Raw genomic sequence first — 23,917 nt, forward strand, 5'->3', positions numbered from 1 at the left:
ATGTCTCTTAGCTCACACGTGGGATTCTCAAGTTGGCTGCTTTGGCCTGACCCTCCCTTTTTCATTCCCTCAATTTCCTCAGCCCCACAACTATGACCTTACAACTTAGGGCTTTTAACTTACAAAAGCACGCTCCTGTCCACACTCTGGGCCTTTAAAGCTGAGCAGATGTGCCTGTGCACACCTGGCAGGTGAGGAAATAGGGGGAGAGGGAGCGCAGTGTGACAGTGGCAGACCAGTAACCATGCCCTGTTTGGTATGGCACTTGGTACTTTTACAAGGCATGTTAACTCATGTTCCTGTTATTCCTGTTCATTCTCATTCAAACATGAGACAATGGAGGGTGTGAGGAACTTCTCCCAAAGCCACAAAAGGGGTCAGCATTGGCTCTAGATGCTGGTTCCCCCCACCCCCACCCCCCTCTCCCATAGCACCTCACTCTCATGCAGCACACGGGAAAGCAAGGTGACCACTCAGGACTTACAGCTCTGCCTTGGCCACAGGTAGACAGCACAGCTCCTCCCTCCCTTCCTGTGTCCCTGGCTCAATCTTGGATCAGTCACCTGATACCTTGCCATGTCCCAAGCCCCTCACCCTTGATTAGTTTACAGCTGAGTTGATGACCTCCGATGACCCCTGCCTGACTCCACTGAGAAGATTAAGAACATTAGGCAAAGGGGCTCATCAACCGTCCCCTGGGGCCAGCTCTCCTGATCACACATCCTCAGCACAGCACTCTGCATCGCATGCCCTCAGCTCAGCACAGCACCCTGCCTCGCATCCCCTCACACTCCGGAGCCTCTGACTACCTCCCTTCCCCCACCTCAGCTGTCCAGTCTCCAGGTCCCACCTCTTCAGCCAAGCCAATGCCTTCACTGCCCCTTTTATTTTGCTTTCTCCCACCCAAAGGACTTTGCTTCTACAAGAATGTCTTTCTCCTCCTATTGCGCCATCACTTCCCTAAGACTTCCCCAACTACGTACATCTCATTTTTAATAGGATTTACACATTTTCATGGCTTTATCTTGTGCTTATTCCTTCCGCTTGGCTGTGGGTTGGTCCATGGACAGTGTGTGTCTTATCTACACTCCAAGTCAGGAGCGTGTCTCTGCATTCTAACTCCAAAGTTGGCAGGGCCTGAATATCCAGCCCCCAGCAAAATCCAGGCACGATGTTTCAGGGCCGCAATTTCTGTCATCCCTTTGAAATCCTTTTGATTTAGGATTTCTGGGTTAAGAAAATTAAGAGAGAACGCCATCCTCTTCAAGTAACGCGGGGGGGGGGGGGGGGGGGGCTGGTGGTCCAGGAATGTTTACAGTCTTGGCACAAACTCCCCAGAGATAAATGAGGGGGCAATTGTGGGTGGGGGAGGAACTAGGGGTGGCTTTGAAAGCAAACTTAAAAGAAACACAGAACAGCCCAGCAGGGCTCTGGGAGACCTCTGCGAAGGTTTTTTATTATGTTATTTTGGCTTTGAAATGGAACTGAAAACTTACTTTGGTCTGACAAGGCCAGGCCAGAGGGGGGATCTCACCCAAGTCCCGGGAACAACTATTATCTTACAAGGCTTGGGGTACAGAGAGGAAGCCCTAAAGATACAGGATGCCCTGAACTCATGAGGTCCCCAAGATGCAGGGAAAGCTGGGGACATGGGGAGTGCAGGCATGCATGGGAAGGAGACAGGAACACCAAATCAATTAGCGGGACCTGACACCCTGATCCAGCAGCCTGCACCCGTCCCCACCCAGGGGATTTGGAGTGTAGGGTGTGTTGTTTTCTTTAATAGAAAAAAGGGGGGGGGGAGTAAGAGGGACCTTTCTGCATGCAAATGGGCCACAGCCAGAAGAGCCCATTAAAATGTAAAAACTCCACATTCAGCCCCACAACACTGCAAACTGCTGTGTTTGCCAGAGGGGCAGCGATACAGCTCCCGACAAAGGGGCTGAGGAACAATGGTGGGCTGAATGGGCTCTGCCAGCAGGTCCCCTCACGTGTTGCCATGGGGACCCCACCGGGGCTTACTAAAGGTATTTCCTGAGGAGAAAGCAGTGCACACATGCCCAGGCAGCCCGGCTAATCCTGACAGGAAGCCATCGCCATTCAGCAGCCCAGAGGCTTGGGGCCGGCGTTTTGTTTTGTTTTTATTAAAAAAAGATTTCAGTCTTTTGTGTGTCCCACCTCATCACTGTAATTTAGTACAGAGCCACCTGCAAGGGCCAAAGCTGCAGCCGGGGCCCTGCGCCCACTGCACGACCCCCCAGATCCAGCTCCCCAGTAGTTGGGCAAGAGGAGCCCCAGGCGGAACGTAGCCGGGGCCCAGAGAGTTTTGTGGGAACCTTCAAACAGATGTCGCGAGGGGGTAACATAGTGTCAGATGGAGCCAGGGTTCAAGTTCCAGTGCTGGGTTCCACCTGAGGCCTCCTCCTTCATGCCTTCATAGCATACTGCTGTCCCAACTAGGGGTGGTGTCCCCCACCTCTCCCTACCTCCCACTGTGGGGAGAGCACTCTCACGCTGGGGACAAAGACTGTAATTAAGTGATTAACAAAGGAATGTGCCCAGGAGTTGTTTTAAAAGAAATCCTCCTTCTTCCTTTCTCCCCGGCAAAAGCTTTCACCCCAACTATTTACTGATGCACTTACCCGCAGATCCGGAATAAAAACCTCTTCTAATCCATTTCCCGAAAGGATTCCCAGGAAGAAAGAGGTGCTCTGGGGAGAGGCAAGTCCACTGGAGACGTGCCGGAGGTGTAGAACCCTCTTGCCCAGGGAGAGCAAAGGTAAAGGCAAAGGTGGGTGCCCTACAGTTAGGGGAAGGGTCTGGGCTCACAGTTCCTAGAAGTTTGTGTCACCATCTCCCAGTTGGCACCAGAGGAATCCGGCCTGGCAGATTCAGGGAAGAAAGCCAACAACACAGCTGGTGGTGGAGACAGAAACTCCCGTGTGACAACTGCCCCCCAGGACACAGTTTAGGGTAAATTAACATTTCCTGAGCAAACTTGTGTGTGGAAGGAGCTGTCCCCAATCAACCCAAGAATGGAGGTGGCTCTACTCATTCACTGTGATTTAAACCCAGGTCTTCGTGTTTGCAAAGTCCATGCCCTTGCATCTAGAACTCCCCCCAAAACATGTAGTGAACCTGGCATTTATAGACAGAATCGTGACGAGGAAAATGGGTCGTTTCGGAGGCATTAAAACTGTGCCCAACTACTCCCCTGGATACTTGTGAGCTTCTACAGCCATGTAGGCAGGTCCTATTTTGGAAAAGGAAGCCAGAGCACCTCTGTTCAACAATGGAAAACTCCCTCAAAAGAACCCCAAGCCCAGTAAGGGACACTTGTATAGGCTGAAATTTAGGGGGTCTTCTCCTGCCTTTATTAAAAATCACATCCTAAAGTCAAATCAAAAGTACAACTGGCCACCAGCTGTTACAACACAGAAGTAAAAACACCTTCCACTAAGTTGTAAGGGAAAAGCTGGACAAGTAGCTGAAGGGTGTGCATGCGTGTGTGTGTATTGTGTGCACGCGCATGTGTGCATGCTGTGTGTGTGTGTGTGTGTGTGTGTGTGTACGGTCCTGCTGCTAGAGGGGAGTGCAGACCCTCCGCAGACCCTCCCACCACTGGCCCAGAGCTCAGGCCTCCCAGCCATGTGTCTGCAGCTGCGACCTGTCATGCACTTCCTGGTCTGGGTTCTGTAATGGAAAGATCATTAAGCGTGGGGGAGGGAGGAGAGTGAGATGAATCAATGAGGAAAAGGTAACCCTGCAGCTCGCACTCCGCGGTGCTCTAACCTTAAAGTCCGGTCAGGTTCCTCAAAGAAAAGGAATGTATTGCCCTCCCCCCACCCCACCCCACCCCCTCCGAGGGCCTCTCTGATGGAGGGCCTCCCCTCCCCCATGCCCAGCAGAGCTAGTTTGGGGAAGGAAACACCACTAAGCAGCTGGACAGGAAAAAGTTGCTGCTCCCTAAACTTGCTGATGAATTAGTAGAGGTTTCAGCTGTGTCAGAATTTGCCTTTTAGCCCCCCAAAACAAAAATGGGTGCATGAGCGCACAATTCACCCGGGGCTCTCAGCACCCTAAGGCGTCTGCCATCTTCTCTCCCCATCTGATCCCATCGACGCCATGAAGGGTCTGGTCACAGAGCTCTGCATAAGAAGGGTCACTGCCCCCTGCAGCGGGGAAGGGAGTGGGCTCAATGTTAAAGAAATGCCCTTTGTTTTTCACATTTTGAGAATAAAGGTGCTAAACATCCTTTTAAAATGAAAGGTGTGGACCGGTGGTGGCCAGGATTGGGGAAGGGGAAGTGGGAAGAGCTGGTTGGGAAGGTGAACAAGCCATCTGGAGTGATGGCTGCACAGCAATGTGATGTGCTCACGCCACAGATCTGTACACTTGAAAAGGGTCGATTTTATGGGATGTTTATTTTATCACAATAAAAAATGGCAAGAGCAGTGTTGGTTTTTTTAAAACAGGTTTTTACTTGGCAAAATAAGTTGTCAACCCTATGTAGTGTCTAAAATATAGGAGGAGGGACACTTTGGCCCATGAAATTTAAACATCTGGGATGACTGGTCTGTCACAAAGAATTGCAGGATGGCAAGGACTTAGAGGGTCCATTCAGGTACCACCCATTCATTCTTCTCTCTCTCTCCTTTACACACTTCATGAAGATGGAGCATTTAGTACTTAGTATTTTATGAAATTAGAGGAACATGGTTTTTAGGGATCTTTCTACCTGAGAGGGTATGGCTGTCTGGTAGAGAGCAGGTAGAAGCAGCAGGACCAAAGGTTTGGGGGAGGGTACGGGCCAATATCTCCACTGGGGACGCCTTTGCTCAGACAACTTGAATAATCAGGATCTTGGGGGAGCTGTGTCAATATTCCAGATGTCCTAAGGCAGTGACGGCGAACCTTTTGAGCTCGGCGTGTCAGCATTTTGAAAAACCCTAACTTAACTCTGGTGCCGTGTCTCACATATAGAAATTTTTTGATATTTGCAACCATAGTAAAACAAAGACTTATATTTTTGACATTTATTTTATATATTTAAATGCCATTTAACAAAGAAAAATCAACCCAAAAAATGAGTTCGCGTGTCACCTCTGACACGCATGTCATAGGTTCATCATCACTGTCCTAAGGAATGAGAATGAGAACTTAGTTTGAAATCCTTAGTTCCAAACTCTGCTTGACCACAGGTGGGCTGGGTGCAGCAGAAAGGGCATTTGAGTAGAAATCACTGAGATGACAGGTGCCATCACTACCTGTGTGACTCCGGGCAAGTCCCCTCCACACTCAGGCCTCAAGTGTGACATGGAAAGGCTGATGATGGACTTGACAAGCTCCAGCTCTAGCCAACATTCCAAGTTTCAGCTGGGCCTTTGGAGTTGAGTGTAACTCACTGCTGTCCCCTCCTACCCCCAACTAGCACAAAGCTCCCCTGGGTGTGAAGGAAGGCAAGAGGGGGTTCTGTTTTGGTCACAGAGCTCCAGACATCAGCACCTTCAATAAGTATTTCTCTTCATCTCTTTTCTCTGGCCCGTTCTTACCAGAAGCCTTAGAATGGAAAATATGGAGTGGCCAAGAGGCTGTGCCTGGCAGAATGCTGGAGCCCAGTTATTCTAGAAGGATTTATTTCACGGAGACCTGGCAAAGTAAATAAATGTTCAAAATGGATTTGGAGTCTGAGGGTAGTTAAGGGCAGGCATAAAATAAATGCAGCCTCCAAATGTACCCTTCAGGCAGTGACACAGCCTTGGTTGCTCAGATAACATGGAAGGCCCAAGGGAGAACTTCACTCAGTAGTTAGTCAAGGAACCTGACTCTTCTAAGGTTCAAAAGCTAATTCCTAAAACCTAAGGAAAATAAACCTTAATTCCAAATGTAAACTCTGAAGGTTGACAATAAATGAGCAGAGATTTCTGGATGCAACCGGCTGGAGAGCTGATCAGCATCCCAAAGGCTCTGATAATTGACTTAAAGCTCCAGGAAGAAGGTCTCCTACTTTCCAAGGAAAGCTTCAGACCACCTTCCCTTTCTGTCCTTCCTCCCTCAATACCCACAGGCTAACGGACTTAGGACTTAGTCCTCTACTACCTTTCCCTTCTCCCTCCCTATCTATTGTTAATTTCTCTTCCTCAACTCTCAGGCTTTCCACCTTCCTCATCTCTCCCCAGCACTGAAAGCACTGATATCAGATAGCCCTGAGTCGGAACTCTAGCTCCACCACTTATTTGCTGCTTAACCTCGGCAAGTTTTTGTTTGAGAACTCTGAGTCAGTTTCCCAAAACTGTTAAGTGGAAATAACACCTACCTTATAGATGTTTTTCCGGGGAGAATTAATTGCATCAGAGATTCTCCAAGTGTGGCCCCTGGATGGGCAGCATACACATTCTCTAGGAACTTGTTAAAACCCTCAAGCTCGGGGTCCTGCTTTAGACTCAAGAGCTCTGGGAGGGAACGCAGCCATGGGTTTTAACAAGCCAGCCTGGTGAGGTCTGTGCAGTGAAAATCTGAGAATCACTGCCCTGGATAATATGAGCTCAATATGTGGTAGCAATAACTAGTTATCACCTATTTTCTGTACCTTCCTGTTGAAAAGGATTTTATTCCTATCTTTTCCTTTTTACAACTAGAAAGTTTAGGTACTTTTTAAACAAGAAAAATGATCGCCGAAACCGGTTTGGCTTAGTGGATAGAGCGTTGGCCTGCGGACTGAAAGGTCCCAGGTTCGATTCCGGTCAAGGGCATGTACCTGGGTTGCGGGCACATCCCCAGTAGGAGGTGTGCAGGAGGCAGCTGATCGATGTTTCTCTCTCATCGATGTTTCTAACTCTCTATCTCTCTCCCTTCCTCTCTGTAAAAAATCAATAAAATATATTAAAAAAAAAAGAAAAATGATCACTTAACTGTGTTCATGCATGAATTCATTTATTCAAAAAGTATTAGTTAATACGTATCACACAATAAATTATTCTAAGGTGCTGTAGTGAACAAAAGACAAAACCAAACCTTTCCTTTGTGGCTTACACACACGTACACCCATACACATACACACACAGACACACACACACCTCATCAGAGCCCACAAGTAATAGTTAATTTGTCCTTTCCCTTAAGGAAAGAGGCCCTCTCTATGTTTTCAGATGTTCTCATAACCTGGGTTTATGTCCTTATTTGATGTAGTCTTTGGATGACAATTCTTATATGAGTCACTTATTGTATTTGCGTAAGTCTCCTGAGAGTAACGCTGGCCAGGGCTGGGTCTAACCCATGGTGTGGCTAGGGGGAGGGATGATGGCATTTGTTCTGGGCTTCCCACAAGAGGGGCCTCCAAGACTCTTGATGTTTCTCCCCCAAAAGTTTACCCAGATAGTTGCTGACAGAACTGGAAGAAGACATTTACCAACTTCTGTAAATCCTTGTTTTTTTCCTGAGCATACACTTCAGATAGTATACCATAAGTTAATATGTACTTTAAAAATCCTGTAATTATTTGGTGACTAGGCCAACTACACTGTAATATATATCTTTAAAACCATTCATTTGTTAAATGTAAAGCCTAAGAAAAACAAAATTTTTCTTGCTCCCCCTTTTTTTACATCTTTTCCAGTTTTTAAAAAAATAACTGGCAACCTCAAAACAACGCCAATGGTGCAGCCTCTCTGAACCTCCATCCATCATACATCGTGGGACCACAGCCATTTCAGAAGCAATCTAGGTGGCTATGTGTCCCGGCAGCCCCACTGCATTCTAGAATAAGTGCGACCTGCCAAGAAAACCTGGCTGTAGCATCTGACACTTTGGGGACCTCTGACCCTAGATCTTCTCCATGTTGTAGGAGGTCTTGGCTACAGTGGAAAAGGCAGCCTCCCTCAATGGGGTTTTTCTTCTATAGATGATTCTGGGCTAGGAAACCACTTTTCATTAGGGCAGCTCACAGACCTATGACCGATGCATCACTTCGAAGTTAACAGCAGAACATCACACAAGAAATGGCACAAGGCGAGCATCTCCAGCGGCCCTTACCCCAGCCTCTCACACAGGCACATACCGCCCCAGAAAGGGAGGTGAAGCCTGGTTCCTGTGAGGTAAAGGGGCCTGACCTAGCCGTGTTTAAACTGAAGCGCTGGTCTGCCCCAAGTTTTGAGGAAAACCCAGTCTGATGTAGGAATAAACCTATGGTTATGGGATCGGCGCGAAGATACAAAAATGTAAAGCATGCAGGGTGTAAAGATGCAATAACTAGTATTTATTATTATTGTAAAATACATTTCTTTACTGTATAACGTTTTTAGGACAATTTTTTGTTGTTGTTGGTCCTCACCTGAGGTTATTTTTCTTTTTTTCGTTTTTTAAAAATATATTTTTATTGACTTCAGAGAGGAAGGGAGAGGGAGAGATAGAAACATCAGTGATGAGAGAGAATCATTGATCGGCTGCCTCCTGCACACCAGCTACTGGGGATTGACCCTGAAACCCAGGCATGGGCCCTAGACTGGAATCAAACCCGGGACCCATCAGCCCACAGGCCGACGACGCTCTATCTACCGAGCCAAACCAGCTAGGGCCGCCGAGGATATTTTCGCATTGATTATTTAGAGTGGAAGGGAGGGAGACAGAGAGGTGGGGGTCAGAGGGGCAGGGGGAGAGGGAGAGAGAGCAACGTTGATCTAAAAGAGAGACACATTGATTGCTTGTCTCCTAATACGCCTAGCCTGGCGCCAGGGATCAAACCTGCAACCCAGGTATGTACCCTTGACTAGGAATTGAATCGAGACTCCTGGATGCATGGGCAACACTCTAACCCCTGAGCAACAAGGGCAGGGCTTTTAAAGGCAACTTGGCACTATGTAATCAACAGTTTCGAAATGTAAGTATTCTTGGATACATGAACAACTTTTATTCATAAAAGTCTATTCACTTAAGTGAAAACATTGAAAATAGCCTAAACACCCAGCAGTAGAGGACTGGTAAGTAAATAAACTTTGCACACCCATACAATAGAGTTATATGTGGTTATTAAGCATGGTGAAAAATTTTTCTCTGCAATAAATATGTGCTTAAGTCACAAACAAGAATATAGCATATAAATCTATTGTTGAGAAGTTACATTTGTATAAATGCAAGAAAAATAGTCTAAAGCAGGGGTGAGGAACCTTTTTTCTGCCAAGGGCCATTTAGATATTTTATAACATCATTCCCAGGCCATACAAAATTATCAACCTAAAAATTAGCCTGCTGTTTTTGGTCAGATATTTAACCAACTCATCCCTAATGCCTAGGTAGGGCCAGACCAAATGATTTCATGGGCCTTATACGGCCCTCGGGCCAGACATTCCCCATCCCTGGTCTAAAGGTATATTCATAGCAGAGATTATTTTTGGATGATAGGAATGAGTTTTGCTTTTTAAATCTGTATTTTCTGAATTTTCTCTGATGACCCTAGATTACATACCAAAATGTCCATGTTTTAACAGCTATAAAAGTATTCTTTCTGATTGCTCTAAGTGGAGGAAACAGCTCTGTTAAAAACTACATATACTGTAAGGGAGAGTAAAGTTAAACAGAAAGGGGGAAAAAGAAATGATTAGTTTGGAGACAAAGGAAGGCTTCAAGGAGATGGCCCTAAACTATGCCTTAGGCTAAACCCAAGTTAAACCTTAAGCCAAGAATGGGAATTACCAAAAAATGTGAAAGGATCAAAGGATAGGGATGGCCATTTCCAGCAAGGGACCAGGATAAATAATGGTTAGGTAGGAATGTGTATGTTGCATTCAAAAAGGAAAAAGGAAGAGTTGGGTTTGCCTAATGGACAGGTGGGGAAGAACCGAGAGGGAGGGGAAATCAGTGAATGAAAAAAGAAAGGACCATTAGCCAGGGGCTAGGTCTCGCTTGAAATTCAACTTTCTTTGTTGATTAAGAATTGAAACTTCAGTGTTGCTGGTTTTTAACCTCTTTCCTTGTCCAGCTCACAACCACTGAAGTCCACACTTTGCTGAACTCCTTGACCTTTGAGGTTCAATGTGCCTACACATCCAAGGCCTGGGAAACACAGTGGCATTCAGTCAAATGGCAGGGTCTGCTGCCCCAACATTCACCTCCTTGTACACAACCCATCCCAGGAGGCTCAGCCACGCCACAACATGTGGGATGAGGAAGGAGCATTGAGTTTCAAGCTCTGCAGGAGCCAATCTTTCTCTGTGCCTGATCTCACTTGACTGACACCTCACCCCAGCATCCCCCAGCTTACAGGGCACAAACCCTTTATTTTTATTATTATTTTTAATAATCCGCATCTGAGGATATATTTTTATTGATGAGAGAGAGAGAGAGAAATCAACATAGATCGGTTGCCTCCTGTATGTGCCCTGAACGTGAATCGAATATACAACCTGGGTATGTGCCCTGACTGGGAATCAAACCTGCCACCTTTTGGTACATGGGAAGATGCTCCAAACAACTGAGGCACACTAGGTAGAGCAGGGCACAAACGCTTTATTTTTAAAAAAATATATTTTTATTTATTTCAGAGAGGAAGGGAGAGAGAGAGAGAGAGAGAGAGAGAGAGAGAGAGAGAGAGATAGGAACATCAATGATGAGAGATAATCATTGATCTGCTGCCTCCTGCACACCTCCTACTGGGGATCAAGCCTGCAACCTGGGCATGTGCCCTTTGACTGGAATTGAACCCGGGACCCTTCAGTCCATAGGATGACACTCTATCCACTGAGCTAAACCGGTTAGCGCCACAAACCCTTTAAATGCAGGCAGTGGCCACCTCATTTGGCCAGTGGAAAGGTAAGAAGAGTCTGCATGAACCAAGAATCAAGAGGGGAACTCTGAGGGCAGGAGCGCAATGTCTAAGAGGCAACAAACCTACCCTGGGGGGCTTCAGGCAATTGCTCCTCTATTTGGCCATCACCAGCTGGAAGTCAGAGCACTCCCCTCCTCCCAAGTTCGGGAGCAGCCTAAGGCTTCTTCTAAGAGGACAGTTTGGGATTTACTCCGGGTCCTCAGGAACCCAGATAGAGCAGTTAACTTTCAGCTCAATCACTGGGGCCTGGCATGGGAGGTGAGAGGTAGAGAGAAGAGAATGTTTGCACAATCACACTCCAGAGTGAACAGGGAGGCCTGGGCAGCTGGACTGGGGAGGCCAGGAGCTTCAGAGCAGCTGGACTTTCCCCAGTCAGCAGGGAAACAGTTGTCTCATTTCCAGGCTTCGGGGAAGGAAGGAAGAGGCATAGGTGGTGTCTACAGGGTGAGCTGGAGTCCCCAGCGGCCCCAGAGGAACCAGGCACTGTAAAAACAGGGCACAGCTGCTGGTCAGGCTCTCTGACCCTGGACCTCGCCCTCCCGGGATAATGACTCCCTAGGACTCACTTCTCCCAAGGCCATCCGTCAGCACCCCAGACACAAGCCGTCATTCACTGCTTCTGCCGGACCAGGAGCAAGCACCCTGGCCGAGCCCTGATGACCCACCTTTGTGCTAGGGCCATGCCAAAAGGAGGACACTCTCAGGTTCCTGTCTGCCACTCCAGACTCCAGGTAGTCACAGAATCCGGGTGACAGAATCCCGGCCTGATTCTTTGTTTAGGCTCCCTCCCCTCCCCCACTAAAGGCAAGGGCTCTGGACAGCCATTTGTTCTTCCCTGAGAAATTCCTCCTCCCAGACTTCGGGGAGCTGGCTGGCAAAGCCAGAGTGGAAAATCAGTGGAGCTAATGGTGTAGCAATGCAGAAGCGAGAGCCAAGAACACAGCTCTGGAGTGGCTTTGCTGCACTCGCTGGCCTGGTCAAGCACTCCTCCCTCACATTCTCTCACATGCTGAGCGCTGGCCTCCCTACCCCCACCCTGCTCAGCTCAGCAAAACACTTGCAAACACACTCTTTCAAAAGCACTCCAGACACCCCTCTCTGGGGAGAAGGATGTGGGACAGAGCAGATCCTCTGGGAAAACCTGGAGACTCAGCACCCTGCAGATTTCTACAGTCCTGAATCCACTGTCCTTGTTCTCAAGTGGGTCAGCCACCATCACCTTTTGCTCCATGTAATTCCAACTTGTCTTTTGGCAGAGGGTGAAGAAACTCCTCCCATACATACAGTGTGCGAATCAGAAGTAAACAGGTTCTTTTCGCAAGAAGAAATTATATTGGGGTGCGGTGGGGTGGAGGAGCGTTCCTGCATGTGTCCCAGGGCAGCCACTGGACACTGGTCCTCGAGCCACACCAATGGGCTGCATGCAGCCAGCGGGATCAGCGCCTGTCGGAGGCTGGTAGTGGGATAGCTTCAAGCACCTATTTGAAGGCTCCTCTGCAGATAGGCTGAGATGAATATCCCTTTGGGCCACAGGCAGCCATGGGACCTGTGGGGAGGGGGTTGCCTGGGGTGGCCAGGGCATAAACTTGAGGCTGGAGCCATGTCTCTGGTACCACTTGCAGCCTCTCCCCCATGGTCACAGGTTTCTGTGGAACACAAAGACAAAGCCTTGCTTTGTAGCGCACGGCATCCAGGGGGCTTGCAGCCAGAATTGGAAACTGCAGCTTTTCCATTAAGTGTAACCTCTCCCCCTTCAACCGGCCACCAGACTCCTTCAAATCTGGAGAGGTGGGAGGAGCTATAAACCCCTGCCCATTAAATTGCTTATTAGTTGCAGATTTCCAAGCATGTAGGCAAGTATTTTGAGACTGCATCGTCTCATACTGCCCCCTCAACCACAGAGTCTGGGGTACTTAACCACGTTATGCAGAAAAGGGGGCAGGACCCCCATTCCCAATTGCAAGAAGTGACCTTGCAAACGTTTTACTTGCTTTTCCCCAAGTCTTACTCTAAAAAAGAGAAAAAGGCACAAACACAACCCTCCTCAAGCTCAGAATGTCTTCAAGTTGGTGTTTATCTTTTTAAAGGGGTGTTCTGCCCATGACCCAGCTTTAGTCTATCCACACAACGCCCCCGCCCTCAAAGCCTGATCTGAAACAAGCTGAGTCTCTTTAAGTTCCTAAACCCGAGAAGAAAAAGGAGAGGGAGGGAGGGAGGCTGGTTTTCCTGGAACCCTTATTAAATCAACTTTCCAAAGACAGCCAGAAACTCCAGGCCCTCCCCACTCCCTCAGGAGCATTTGCAGACTGGGGGAGGGGTTTTCAACACACACACACACACACACACACACACACACACCTTCACACTCACAGCAAAGCCTTTCTGAAGAGGAAAAGCTCTCAGTGTGAGCAAGGTTTTGCGTAGTTTGCTTTAAACCTTTGCACAAACTTTTTATACACAGATTACACTCTTTTTCTGAGGACAACGGCAGGATTATTATTTAGCAATCAGAGGGCCAAGATTACATAACAATATTTTACATTTATTTGTGAGACACCCTATAGTTTACAAAGCATGAAGATAGACTGTCCCTTGTGACTTCGCAACAGTTCTCCAAAGACGATGGGGCATGTGTCCTGTTATCACAAAGCTCAAGAGGGATAAGTTATGTGAAAGGGCTGCACTAGGAGAGGGACTTATGCAATCAAACAGGGAACTATTCTCCAGGTCCAGTGGACTTCTACTTCTGTGTCCTCAGGCATTCCAAGTCCACCCATGACACAAGCCCCTCATCATGGGCTGTCTCCTGGGGGGAGGAGTCCCAGGAAATGGTACCCACAACTGCCGTTTATTGTTCTAGGAGCTTTGCATACAGTTTCATTTCATATTCACTATGACGTTAGGAGTAGATGTTTATTATCAATATAAGTTATTGAGGTGCAAAGAAGAACTTTCCCTAGAGCCAACAGTCAGGAAGAAGTAGAGCCCAAATCAAAACCAAGGCAGTCCAGAGAAAACTTATGCTCACACAAAGACTTGTACACAAATGTTCACAGGAATTTTAGTAATAAAGCCAAAACTGCTAACAACCTAAAGCAGCGGTCGCCAACCGGTATCTGTGGACCACTGGTGGTCTGTGAGGTCTGAAAGGTTGGCGACCGCTGACCTAAAGGATCATCAACAGGTGAATGAATACACATTCACCATATAATTCCATTATATATGATTCTAGAAGAAGCAAAGGTAAGCTGTAGTGACAGAAAGTGGATCAGGCTCAGCCGGTGTGGTTCAGTGGTTGAGCATTGACCTATGATCCAGGAGGTCAGGGTTCAATTCCCAGTTGGGGCACATGCCGGGGTTTTGGGCTCGATCTCCAGGAGGGGATGTGCAGGAGATAGCTGATCAATGATTCTCTTTCATTATTGATGTTTCTATCTCTCTCTCCCTTCCTCTCTGAAATCAATAAAAATATATTTTAAAAAAGAAAACGAAAAATAAGGAAGTGGATTAGTGGTTGCCAGGGGTCTGTGCTACAAAGGGGCCTGAGGGTAGTTTTGAGGGGGATGAAAATGTTCTATATCTTGATGGGGCTGGTAGCTACGTTTATCAAAACACATCGAACTATACAGTTAAAATGGTCTATTTTACAGAATGTAAATTATACCTCAATCAAGTTGACTTTTTTTTTAAGTGGCCATCTGACTTAACTCTTTACTGCTGCACAGCCTCCGAATGCCCCCTCCACCTCTCCTGTTCCCTCCTTCCTGTTCAGGGGCCTGCACTTTGTCCTCATCAGGACCTTCAGCACTCTGGCTCCATCCTCCATCACTGCCCTGGCTTCCTTTCCCTGCTTGGACCCACAGCCAGAAGCTTCATTACCCCCTCCACCACTTCTACCACCACTCCTAAAATTCCAATGCTTGTACCCTTAGACACCCCCTTTCTGCTTTTATAAGGGCCCAGGCTACCCTCCATTTTGGGGCTGCACAAGAGTTTCTTAGAGAAAGGTGTTTTTTTGTTTAAAAGTACGTTAGGGTCCATCATAAACTCACATTCTGACACCTCATCCAAGCCCTCCTTGCTTTTGGACTCTCTTATCACCATCTTCACTGTGGCAGATCCAAATCGTCTCTACGCCTCACAAACCTCTCCACCTAACTTACTCCTCTCACCTCACCTTGTCTGTGTCTCTAGTTACTGGAGTTGCCATCCAACCTACTTAAACCAACCCATAGATTCTATTTCTATAGTGTTGCCGATATTTTTTCCTTCCTTTACAACCTCAGGGCCCCCAACCTAGTTTATACCCTCACTTCATTTAGCTAAACATTAAAAACAAACTTCTAACTCTCTTTCCGGAGCTCCTAACATTTTACATTTAGGTGCTTTGTCTGGATCAGCTCACTTAATCCTTTATTGTTGTCCCCATGTTAAAGATGAGCGAACTGTCCTGGCTGAGTTGGTTAGCATGTCGTCCAAAACACCAAGCTTGTGGGTTCAATCCCTTGTCAGGGCACATACAAGAATCAATAGATGGCCCTAACCGGTTTGGCTCAGTGGATAGAGTGTCAGCCTGCGGACTGGAAGGTCCCAGGTTCAATTCTGGCCAAGGGCATGTACCTTGGTTGCGGGCACATCCCCGGTGGGGGGTGTACAGGAGGCAGCTGATCGATGTTTCTCTCTCATTGATATTTCTAACTCTCTGTTCCTCTCCTTTCCTCTCTGTGAAAAATCAATAAAATATATTTTTAAAAAAAGAATCAACAGATGAATGCATAAATAAGTGGAACAACAAATCAATGTATCTCTCTAAAAATCAATAAATAAGATTAAAAAAAAAAGATGAGCAAACCAAGGCTTAGTGTGTTTGACTAATTTGTCAAAGCAAGTAATGCAGCTATTAAGTGGTGGAGCAGAATTCAAACAAGTCCATCTTCTTCTTCCCATCCATCCAAATTCAGCTACCAGGTTAGTTTTCTAAAAGTGTAAAACTTTTCAAGATTCCCAGTATCTACCACTTAAGTATAGCAAGGCATTAAGGCCTTCCATATGCTCATAACTCAATCTAATTTTTCTGGGTGTTACTTCCCACGACTACCTACCTACTTACCAGGTAAATCATTCTCTGTACACCTGGTACATCCTGCCTCAGAACCGTCACTCATGCTGTCACACCTGGAATGCCTATCAGCTCCCTCTTCCAAACCCTTTCCCATCCCTCTGGACCCATCTCAAATGTTCTCTGCTTCCCTCGTCCTCTGCATGCCCACTGCATTTTGTTGTAACTCCATTATGTGGTTTAAACATGGTCTACCTTGTATTTAGATAATCTCTGTACTTACTGGTATCTCCCTACTACCAGATGGTGGAGAAGGTCTCTCCTGCTTTGGGTCTTTGTCATGCGCTAGCTCGGGTCTTGTCTTTAGTTCTGTTACTGAATGCAACATTAATCTGCCTGCTCCAGCCAGTGCACACTCTAGAAAGTCTCACGCACCCTTCCCTACTCCTTCCCCATCATTACGCAAGTGGACAAATATTCTCACTCATCATTTATGATTCAAACAGGTCCTGACAGCTGAGACTGACAACCCCTTTAAATGCAGTCACCATGCCATGGGCACACTGAGCCTTTTACCCACCGCCTGCCAACCTTCTCTATTTATGTAATCAGCCACTGAATCACACGCCACACACCCTTTGGCTGCAGAAAAGCTCAAATATTAATTCTTAGAGATCCATGAAAGTCCCCAGGTATGTTGTACCTGTAATCTCCATGAAGTATTTTTATAACTCCAGCAAATCCCATGAGCAGAAGGGCAAGTCCTTCCCATTACTAATATAATAAGCTCTCTGCTCTTCCAACAAGTTATAGATCTCTCCCGGCTCCCAGGCCCCATTATGCTCCCCGGTTCTCAATCTCTTCCAAATCTCTCCAACAGCACATACCCTCAGCCGACCTCCAAACAGGGCCTGTGAGATGTGGTCAAGAAAGGTAAATGGCAAGCCCGTGGCCATAGCTGCCAACCTTCACAGAAGATGTGTCTTTGGGACAATTTTAGAAGCCAGAGGTCTTTATCAAGCTCCCACATCCCTCAACATCCCCTGTAGCCTGATGTAAGTTCTAACCCCAAATTCATAGGTCATTCACTCCCCATTGCATCACCCAACCCCATTTTATTAATGGTCTAAGCTAGAGAGCTGGCTCTTGGATCCCAATCAAGAGTTCTTTTTTCAGAAGAGAAAAGCATAAAACCACCTAGAGCATGTCACCTCTGACAAATGATGTCACCAGCCTTCATGACCCAACTTTTCGTGAGGTTGGTTATGTTTATAATTAGGCCCGAACCAGCCCAGGTATCTTGGGAGTCTTTCCTACAGGAAAAGAGCCCTTTGTTCCACCAGGGATGAGCCTTCCACATCACCTCCAAACACATCACCTCCGTCCCAGCCTGCCCTGTTTCCGAGGGCCAGAAGTCCGGGCTGACCCTCAGCCAGTGCCTTACCTTGTTCAGGCAAGGTCGGGGCTGGCCTGGCAGTGCAGAGTGTGGCTGTGACCAGCACAGCCCAGAAGAGGAGGCACTTCCAGCTCCACATCCCAGTTCTGCAGTTAGAGGTTGGTGACAAGGCTCCACACCTCCATGGAGACTCCGCCCTGAGCTTGAACCTCCTTTTCAAGCTGACTCTGAGAAAAGAAAAAAGAAACAACAACAAATTAGGAGGGTCTGCATTGGTGGGGGGGAGAGCAAGGAGCAAAAGAAGGTAAAGCAGGCACACAGTCACCCTGTCCCGAGGGTGCTTGAAGTAATAACTTACTCCTTTAAGCACAGAGAACTGTGGTTTGCCCCAATGCAGAGTTCAAGGTTAAAGGCCTTACTCAGAGAAAGGAGTGTTTTCATCCAGTTCTACAATTATTTATTGAGTGTGAACTGTGTACAAGCTTTGCTGAGAAAATTGTCGTCATGAAGTTCTCTAAGGCATAAGCACCAAGATCACTTGTGCTGGGAAAGCAAATGACTTTATGAAAATCCCAAACAGGTCTGCCGCCTCATGGGCAATGGCATCTCAGAGTATGCTGGAGCCTTCAGTATGCTGATGACTCTAAGACTTCACTCCCTCCAGGGCAAAACAAAGGGTTTGGTGTGGGTAAAGAGAGACGAAGAGCCTGGCCTGTAGGGGGCGTGCAGGAGGCAGCCAATTGATGTTCAGCTCTCACATCTATGTCTCTCTCTCTCTCTCTCTCTCTCTCTCTCTCTCTGAGAGAGAGAGAGAGAGACAGAGAGAGAGAGACAGAGAGACAGAGAGAATATTAAGGCAAGGACTAGGAAATGGGAGCCAAGTAAGATACTGACCCTCTCTCGACCTATGTGAAGAGGAAGCTGAAAAAAAAAAAAAAGATCTCAAGGTGCTTTTTGTCTTGAGAACTATACGCAACGCAGGGATCTCAGGTTCTATCAGCTTCCCTCAGGGAGAGAACACAACTCTCGCCAACTCCTTAAAAAGAGCCTTAGAGTGCGGAACCGCGAGGTGGGTCCAGTTCTCTCCCCTGATGCTGAAAGGTGACAGCTGGTGTCTGATAGAAATGAATCCAGAAGTGGGAAACAAAGGGTTGTACTGAAGAGTCAAAGGGCTCTTGCTCATGTCAGCCCTGGTTAAAAGCATAGTCTACAGCCCTTTACCTTTCTCAGGTCTGGAGTGGTAAAATTTAAGACAACCCCCCAGGGTCTTAAGGAACAAGGGATTGTTGCTGCTAAACATTTACCGAGTGATAAGACTTTCTGGGCACTGTTTGGGCTATATCGGGGTGACCATCTCCATCTTCCAGGTGGCTTTTGTCCTAAATACTCTAGGGAACCATCCAAGTTATTCAGAGAATCCACTTCCCCGGAACATGCCCTAATGTGGTGCTTCAGCCCTGCCTCCTCTCAGCCAGACGGGGCCCCTGTGAGTGAGTCAGTCTCGGCTGGCAGAAACCCCCCGGATTCTTGGCTTCGTTCACATGTACTTGCCAGTGGGAGTACAAATACACTACCACCACCTCCCTCCGAAGGCTTCCCTAAAATTTCTTAATGATTTCAAATCAAAGGAGTAGTGAACTTTTCTATTTTTCTAAATTTAGGAAAGGGACCAGAAGAGAGAGATCGGAACAAATGTTTACTGAACACCCACTACATGTCAAGCATGTACTAGGTAAAATCTGTAAGTATAAAACTTCAGCCCTAGCCGGTTTTGCTCAGTGGATAGAGCAATGATGGCGAACCTTTTGAGCTCGGCATGTCAGCATTTTGAAAAAAACCCTAACTTAACTCTGGTGCTGTGTCACATATAGAAATTTTTTGATATTTGCAACCATAGTAAAACAAAGACATATTTTTGATATTTATTTATATATTTAAATGCCATTTAACAAAGAAAAATCAACCCAAAAAAATGAGTTCACGTGTCACCTCTGACACATGTGTCATAGGTTCGCCATCACTGGGATAGAGCATCAGCTTGCAGACTGAAGGGTCTCAGGTTCAATTCTATTCAAGGGCACATGCCTGGGTTTCTGGCTCAATCCCCAGTTGGGGGCATGCAGGAGGCAGCCAATTAATGATTCTCTCTCATCATTGATGTTTCTATCTCTCCCTCTCCCTTCCTCTCTGAAATCAATAAGAAAACAAACAAACAAAAAACAACTTCCTTGCTTCTTCACTATAAACTTATGGGGGGTAGGAATTATTATTCCCTTTTAGCCATGGGGAAACTGAGACTCAAAGAGGTTAAGTATTTTGCCCCAGGACGTGCAGCTGGTAAGCAACAGCACCAAAACTTTCATCACCCAGGTTTTCAGATGCTGGAGAACAAGGTGGGGCGGAAGCAAATTAGAGGTTGATCATATCTGGCTCTATCTGATGCAAACTCATTTTCTCCAAAGAGTATCCCTGTGCACGGAGAAACCAAGCAGGTAAGGACAGATTCCAGGTAACTCTGGAAATGAGAGAGCCTTCATTTTCAATTCCATTGGTTGAAAGACCCTTGGAAACAGTTCACAGATGTGCCACTTAGGACATAGGATGGGGCATGATCCCTGGCCTGGGATAGAGGGGACGCTTGCCAGAGGACATCCCTAAACCACTTCCACATCTCATTACCTCCCAAAGATACACCAAAGTGATGCAGGCCTATCACCCAAAAAGGTACACCCAACTAGAACCTAAGTCCCCAGGAACCATCAGTGTAATCAATGGATTTTTAGTATCCAGTGGGAAAGCGTGGTATCATCTTGAGATGATTAAACTTGTTTTCAAACGTAGCAGACAGGCAGTTTTCACCACCACCTGACCACTCTGTCCCCTGAAAAGCCTGCCCACCTCCTCACATGTGTGGGTTGGCTGTAGGCTGTCCTCTTTCAGCTGTGCATTCACTGTACTGCAAACTAATCTGGCAACTTCCCTACAAAAGTCTCTTCTTCTGCTTCCCCTCTCGGCCTCAAATCCCACATCTGTAAAACAAAGGATGTTAAGGAAACTCAGTCTCTGTCTGGCACCAACTCCTGGAATGAGAAGGTACATGGGCACACATCCCATTGCATTAAACAGTGAGGCAAACCATTAATGCACACACTGCCTGGGACCCTAGGTACTGCCACCTTCCCCTTCATCCCACCTTCTGCTCATTCTACTAATTAGTGAATTATTAAAATCCCTTAGAAACAGTCTCCTTCCTTCACTGCTGGACAGATGTGAAGGTGTGCACAGCAGCTTCCTCAGAGACCCTACAGCTGGCTCCACCATCAGTCTCTCCCATATGTCAGGTCTCCTGGGACTGGCTGCCAACTCTGCCTGGGTGCAGAGTTCCTCGCTAGCGAAGGGGGGAAGGGGACACACATACACATACATCTCAGTTTTCCCACTTGTTGGACGGGCTAAACTATTTGTCTTGCCTAAACCACAGGTGGTTATGAGGATCAAATGGGCAGTGCAGGTGAAAGTACCTGCTCTCTCCTCTCTAAGTACTAATTCAATGTAAAATGAAATAGTGGCTGGTGAGAAAGCAGGGGCTAGAATATATGACCTTGCATTTCTCTTGCATTCTAAGAGTAAAGATTCTATGACCATCACATCTCCTTGTCCAAAAAGAATGTAATGAAAACTAGCTTATGAGTTCGAGGCTTTTTCTTTTTATTCTGGAAAAAGTAACTAATTACTGCCCTTCCATTTATGACCCTGCCAGCCTGAGAGAGTCACTGAACCGTTCTGAGCCTCAGTTTCCCACTTGTTGGATGGGGGCTAAAATATTTGCCTTGCCTACATCACAGGTGATGAGGATCAAATGGGCAGCGTGGGTGAAAGTACCTGCTCTCTCTTCTCTGAAGTTCTAAGCAAATGTAAAGAATTCTAAACACTGTGCTTGGAGTCACTCCTAGAATGCACTCTCGGGATATTTTGGTAATTGCAGCAGTAGGACAAACTTCCTACCTTTACACAAAGCTAGTTCTCACTAGCCATCTTCAAGCCCCATACTCTAAAGTTTAAGAGTCTAAACCTAGCTGTCCCATCGGATGGCCACCAGCCACTCACTTGTGGCTACTGAGCAACTGAAACATGGCTAGTGGGAATTGGGGTGTACTAGAAATGAAAAGAAAACTTGGCATAGAAAAAAAGTAAAGTATCTCAATAATTTTACTATTGATTACATGTTTAAATTATAATATTTTGGCTATATTGGGCTAAACTAAGTATAGTATCAAAAGCTAAGCAAATTAATTAATAAAAAATTAATTCTGCCTGTTTCTTTTTACTTAATTTCTAACTTGGCTACTAGAAAATCTAAGATTACAAGTAGCTTATGTTTTATTTCTATGGGACAGTACAGTTCTAGGCAACCTCCATAGCCTGCCCAAGTGTTTCTTTGCCTTTTCCTCCATCTTCCATGAGCCTAGCTTTCACATTCTGAGCCCCATCTCAAAAAGCTACAACTCTTGGGCCTTCTAATGGAGGGTCTCATCCCTCTGAATTTCCAAAAAGCCCATGAGACCGCCAGGTCCTTAAGAGCAGGGTCTGGACCTGACTAGCCTTTGTTAATACCCTTAGCATCTAACATGTACACAGCAGATGCCGACACATTTATTAACTGGATGAATAAATGAATAAAAGAAAGAAAGGCTGATTGAAAAGAGACGGATATAGATACTCTTGCAGAAAAGAGGTTGAGAATGCCAGAGAAAAGCAATAGTCAAGTACTCCTTGTTAGCCAGCCAAGCTCAAAATACACCAACTGGGACGTTTTGTAAACCTCTCAATTCCTCAGACTTGAGGAAGTAACACCACAACATTAATTCCTTTAGACGGGAATAAGACTTACTTCTTAACAGAATGGTTGCTTTTCCCAAAAGTGAGCATTTTCTGCTCACTGTTGAGAGTGGCAGAGCAAATACTCATTAAACATCTGAAAAAAGTTATGCAGCTCAGCTTGCGGAATTTTAGTTGGTCCAAGGGAAACACGAATTTTAAATTTTTGAGTTCCTGTAAAAAAGTATCTAAATGTCCTTGGGGCCCTGGCCGGTTTGTTCAGTGGTGAGGGCGTTAGCCCTTGGACTGAAGGGTCTCAGGTTTGATTCCTCCTCAAGGGCATATACCTCGGTTGCAGGCTCGATTCCTGGCCCTGGTCAGGTTGCGTGTGGGAGGCAACTAATCAATATGCCTCCCTTATATCAATGTTTCTCTCTCTGTGTCTCTCCCCGTCCCTTCCACTCTCTATAAATATCAATGGAAAAAAATATCCTCAGATGAGAATTAACAACAAAGGTCCTTGGGAGTGAGGTATATAAACTAGGAAACCTTGCTATTGAAGACAGGATGGACTAGTGGACCACCACCATATTCTGGGAGTTGTTCACCCAGGGGAGGGCTATTTACTTGGGGACTAAACATAGTTCCTTTAATTGCAAGGGGGAATGGTGGTAAGGAGAGGATTTCTGTTTAAGGTAGATGCAAGCGTAGGGGGTGGGGGCGGGGGTGGGAGGCAAACATCCTAGCCTGAATCTGGCATTTAATCCTCTCTGGAAGCACCAGAATCTTCTCTAAAGCTCTACATCTGGACTCCCACCAGTCCCTGGCGCTTTCAGACCTTTTACAAAGCTCTTGGGAAAACAAATGCAAGACAAATTTCCCAAGAGGAAATTAAACTCGGGTGATGTGAATAAGACCTATGAATCAATTCTCTCTACCGCCCTTTCCTGCATCAGCAACAGGCTCCAACTTTCCAAGGAAGCTCTTAACTAACAGCCATTTTGATGAAAGAGATTAAAAAATGGAGGCAAGAAGAAAGCGTTCAGAGGAACTGGCTGCTAAAACCCCACTGTCACAGGAGCAAACCGCCTATTTTAAGGAGTCTTGTTTCAGGTCAACATCCAAAACAAACAAAAAAAGCAGACAACTCAAAGCAAAAACCCATGGCTTTGCCTTGGACTCCATGGCTGGACTCAGCCTACTCAAGGCTCAGCTCAATCTCCCTGCCCTCGGCAGTCTCCCAGGAAGAAAGCCAGCCCAGGCTTACGGTGCCTGGAGGTACTTACTCTAATCTTCTCCCTCCGGAGGGGTGGAACAATAGCATCTGTGAGGCCCCTTCTCTATTTCTCCCCGTGCCTTTTGCTTCCCTTACCATTCTAAGGGTGCCTAACCTAACATCCTCCGTGGCCAGAGGCAAAGATCGAGAGGCACCCAGGACTGTCTTCTTGAGAACCAATAGAAGAAGTCGTGCCCACTCCGGCCCAAATCCCATTTGTGAAAAAATGCCTCCAAGATGAGCATTTCTATGAGCATGAAAAGAACAGGCAGTGAAAGCACACGTGTCCAGTGGCTCTCCACCCGGATGGCCCCCAATAAAAAGCTGACACTCAGCTATGGCTAAGAAGAGTCAATGCAACAAATAGTTCAAGTCACTGATGCAGTCAGAATGCAACCATCTCAGCTGGAGCCAGGCCCCAGTAGCCTCCTTGTCCCCAACACCCTGTGCTCCTTTGGGGTCAGCAGCCGCCCTGGAACTTCTCCCAACCAAGTGGGGGGTGTGGGGAGATATGTAAACAAGCCATTAGATAAGCAGGCCACCAGGACA

General features: G+C 46.7%; 1 protein-coding gene across 17 annotated transcripts in view; it reads right to left on the reverse strand.

Moving 5' to 3' along the window:
• The window catches only part of FGFR1 (fibroblast growth factor receptor 1), a 49,700-nt gene that overhangs the window by 23,005 nt on the left and 2,778 nt on the right, over nucleotides 1-23,917 (reverse strand). For 16 of the 17 annotated variants that reach the window (XM_036296766.1, XM_036296760.1, XM_036296772.1 and 13 more), the window contains exon 2: nucleotides 17,323-17,501. In XM_036296766.1, the coding sequence (XP_036152659.1) occupies nucleotides 17,323-17,413 (91 nt within the window). In that variant the 5' untranslated portion in view covers nucleotides 17,414-17,501. Of the gene's footprint in view, nucleotides 1-17,322; nucleotides 17,502-23,917 lie in introns of those variants that run through there. The other variant, XM_036296759.1, reaches the window with a different exon arrangement.

This window comes from Myotis myotis, unplaced genomic scaffold (assembly GCF_014108235.1).
Source record: "Myotis myotis isolate mMyoMyo1 unplaced genomic scaffold, mMyoMyo1.p scaffold_m19_p_3, whole genome shotgun sequence".
Lineage (NCBI taxonomy): Eukaryota > Metazoa > Chordata > Mammalia > Chiroptera > Vespertilionidae > Myotis > Myotis myotis.